General features: G+C 39.3%; 1 protein-coding gene across 1 annotated transcript; it reads left to right on the top strand.

Annotated features, from left to right (window-relative positions):
- Positions 1–382: 382 nt before the first annotated feature.
- Positions 383–1360, top strand: LOC117360339 (olfactory receptor 1019-like). The gene has a single exon (XM_033944036.1). The coding sequence runs from the start codon at positions 383–385 to the stop codon at positions 1358–1360; it is 978 nt and encodes a 325-aa protein (XP_033799927.1).
- Positions 1361–3392: the final 2032 nt, after the last annotated feature.

Here is a 3392-nt window from a genome sequence, read left to right as displayed (position 1 = left end):
ACCCACTTAAACCTGTTGGGTCTTGTGATTTAATTTTAAGGTGTTATTTTTAACCGCAATCATTTCAATAAACTTTGCCTGTATCATTGAACATGTTACTGTACTTGCTTTGTTTTGTCTTCAACCCTTTTACTGCAGATTTTGTTGGTTCTTCCTTTTTTTGTTTGTATAATTTTTAATATCCATTTTATAAAATTACCCTCAGAAGCACACAAACATTCATATCTTCTTTGGAATAACTATAAATGTGTTTGTTTGCAATTGTGACTGGATCAGGAAGTTTCTATTGTTTTTGTCACATAGACTTTAAGCAACATTTCGACTTCCACCATAGTCATCCTGCTAAAATATCAAGCCTTTCTTGTTCCAACAGCTAATCAGAATGGGAGAAATGAAAAAACTTAATCACACCGAAGTGACAAACTTCATCATTTTGGCTTTCTTTGAGCTTCCTGAGATACAGTTCCTCCTTTTCCTTGTGTTTTTGATTATTTATCTGATGTCCTTGATAGGGAACCTTCTTATTATAATCATAGTTTGCTCCAATTCCCATCTGCACAGCCCCATGTTCTTTTTTCTCACCAACTTGTCCTTCCTCGAAATCTGTTATGTCACCGTCACGGTGCCTAAATTGTTAGCAGTGCTCATAGCACAGAATATGATCATCTCTTTCATGCACTGTATGATACAGATGTATCTGTTCATAGTTTGCACAGATACTGAGTGCTACTTTCTTACCGCCATGGCCTACGATCGCTATGTTGCAATCTGCAAACCCTTGCATTACACCATCATCATGAACAAGAAAGTCTGCTTTACTCTGGCTATTGTTTCATGGACAATTTCATTTCTAAATCCAGTTCCTCATGTTACTTTAATATCACAATCATCTTTCTGCAGCTCTAATGAAATTAACCATTTTTTCTGTGACATCACAGCATTGATGACCTTGTCATGTTCGGAGATCTCTGTCATTGAAAATTTAAATTATATTGAAGGATCAATTGTAGGTTTTACCCCTTTCATATTAACAATTATATCATATGTGTACATTATTTCAGCTGTTCTAAAAATCCACTCTGCTAAGGGGAAACAGAAGACCTTTTCTACCTGTTCCTCCCATCTCACAGTTGTCCTTTTATTTTATGGAACCACTTTTGGTGTGTACTTGAGACCTCAGTCTCCTTATTCAATGGACCTTAACAAACTGTTCACTGTAGTGTATATAACTGCAATTCCATTGCTCAACCCCTTGATTTATAGTCTGAGAAATAAGGAACTGAAAGGAGCTTTATGGAAAGCAATCAGGAGATCTATAAAGTGTTGCAGACAATATTTGGCTGCACCATCTCAACAGTGAGTAAAGTGGTAGATTCATAAGAGGGTACCTATATGATAAATGTATGAAGATACTTATTACATATTTGATAAATGCCATATAGGAGCCCACATGCCTTTATAAAATAGGATTCTATGGAGGGGCCGTTGAAAAGTTCTCAACCCAATCATCGAAGTTGGTGCAGTCTCCATAACAGGCTGTACATTTAGTCCAGTGTTTTTTCCAACTTTTTCATTCTGTCAGAAAAATATGGAATAAAAAAAGTGGAAAATTGCTGATCTAAATGTGTAGCCCTCGATGGAGATTACCCCAACTTTATTGATTGAACTGAGAAATTTTTAGTGGCCCCTCATAATAAGACCCCAGTAGTGTAGAAATGCTTTTGTCCAAATTTATACCTACTCTGTGTGTGTAATCTATGCTTGAGAAAGCAGATGTAAAAGTGAAAAAGCTTTATTTACCCAGAGGAAGAGGAACAGCAGCAGAAGACAGGGACAACATGAGCTGCAAAGCACCCAACTAGGTCCTAGAATAAAAGAATCTACCATACCTGAATGTAACTCAACTTGAGCTACTACTGAAAAAGGTGAGAGCAAAACCCAAATAAATGAATTTAAAAAAATCAATTAATGCAGAAGCCAATAAGAGTCCTGGCTAGAAACCACAGCAAGCCAGAAAAGTTCCATCAGTACCCTTTGTAACTGACATGAAAATAAAAAAGATTTCAGAACACTTACAAAGCTGTAAAAGAAAGCATAATAGGAGAAAGAAAACAAATATGAAGAAGAAGAAGTAAAGGAGAAAAAGAGCACCTGCTTGGAACAATGTTCAAAGGTTCATAATAGAATTATATTCTACCACAAACCTAGCACAGGAAAATTGACATGGCATACTAGGAGTAATGAGTATGCAAATGAATGCCAATGAAAAATTGCTGCAGTAATTTGCTGTTTAGAATTTTATTCTATCTTTTCTTTCAGTGCCTGAATGTTGATTAGCTGAGGTGCTGACAGGAAAGTTGACAGTTCAATTAAAAAAAAAAAAAAGGTATTCACGGCAACCCCCAACCCAGCCCTATACCTGTTACTGCAGCAGCCACCTTGGCCCCACATTCCCGATTCCCTTTTTCTTCCTAAAATTAAAAGAAGTACTGTAGCTCTAGTGGACCCCCCAGCCTCCACTATCATAGCCTCTCTCTCACCCTTCAAAAACTTCCTGCTGTCTAGTGGAACTCTGATCCTTCCTTCATTCCTCTCAAGTCCCTCCAAAAAATCCCTGGTATCTAGTGGCTTCCTGACCCCTACATCCTTCCCAAGTCCTTCCAAAAAAGTCCTTCCCTGATGTTTAGTGGCACCCTGACCCCTCCTCAAGCTTTTACCAAGGTTCCCAGATTCAGTTACCTCAGAAGAGGCAAGATAAATGCCCACTCATTCTTGATGCTAGACGCTGTCATCTCCAAAATGGTGGTACCATGTCCCATGTGGAGCATTCTGTGATGCACTGGGTGGAATCTGTCTACTATATACTGAAACCATTAGATCATTTGGAATATAAACTTATGCACTAACCCGACACTAACCCCCTTTTAGCGCTGATGTAAGCTTTGAGCATCAGCTACCTGGATTCCCATGCTCACAGCAAAAAGATCTGAATATCAGTGGTACCCCCATCTAGAAGACAAAAAATCCAAAGACAGGGGAAGAACTGGACATGAATTTTCAGCCCCTTCTACATAGTAGACGGATAGTGTGAACAGGAGCTGGAATAACCAAGCTGTTCTAGAGAGTTGTGCCCTAAAGCCTGGGAAAGTGTATGTGTGTGTGTGGGGAGGGGGGGGGGAAGCTAAGCTAAAGGAAATATTGAACTGAAACAGCCAGTTGGAGGAGCTACAGTCCAAGGAGAGTCTCCAGTAGAAATGTAGCCATCAGTGGGCCCGGTTGGGCAGAGACCATTCATATTGGGCTCAGGCCAAATGAACAGCAGTACATCCTTGAAAAAGCTGACAGGGATCCCTAAGCCCTGCCAGTTAAAGACATCCTCACAAGGTACCCAG

This window comes from Geotrypetes seraphini, chromosome 5 (genome assembly GCF_902459505.1).
Source record: "Geotrypetes seraphini chromosome 5, aGeoSer1.1, whole genome shotgun sequence".
Lineage (NCBI taxonomy): Eukaryota > Metazoa > Chordata > Amphibia > Gymnophiona > Dermophiidae > Geotrypetes > Geotrypetes seraphini.
The sequence above is the reverse complement of the archived record's forward strand: the minus strand, read 5'-3'. Positions and strand labels throughout refer to the sequence as shown.

What these genes read in the sequence shown, in the direction of transcription:
- LOC117360339 (XM_033944036.1), top strand. Translation starts at nt 383, where the DNA reads ATGGGAGAAATGAAAAAACTTAATCACACCGAAGTGACAAACTTCATC.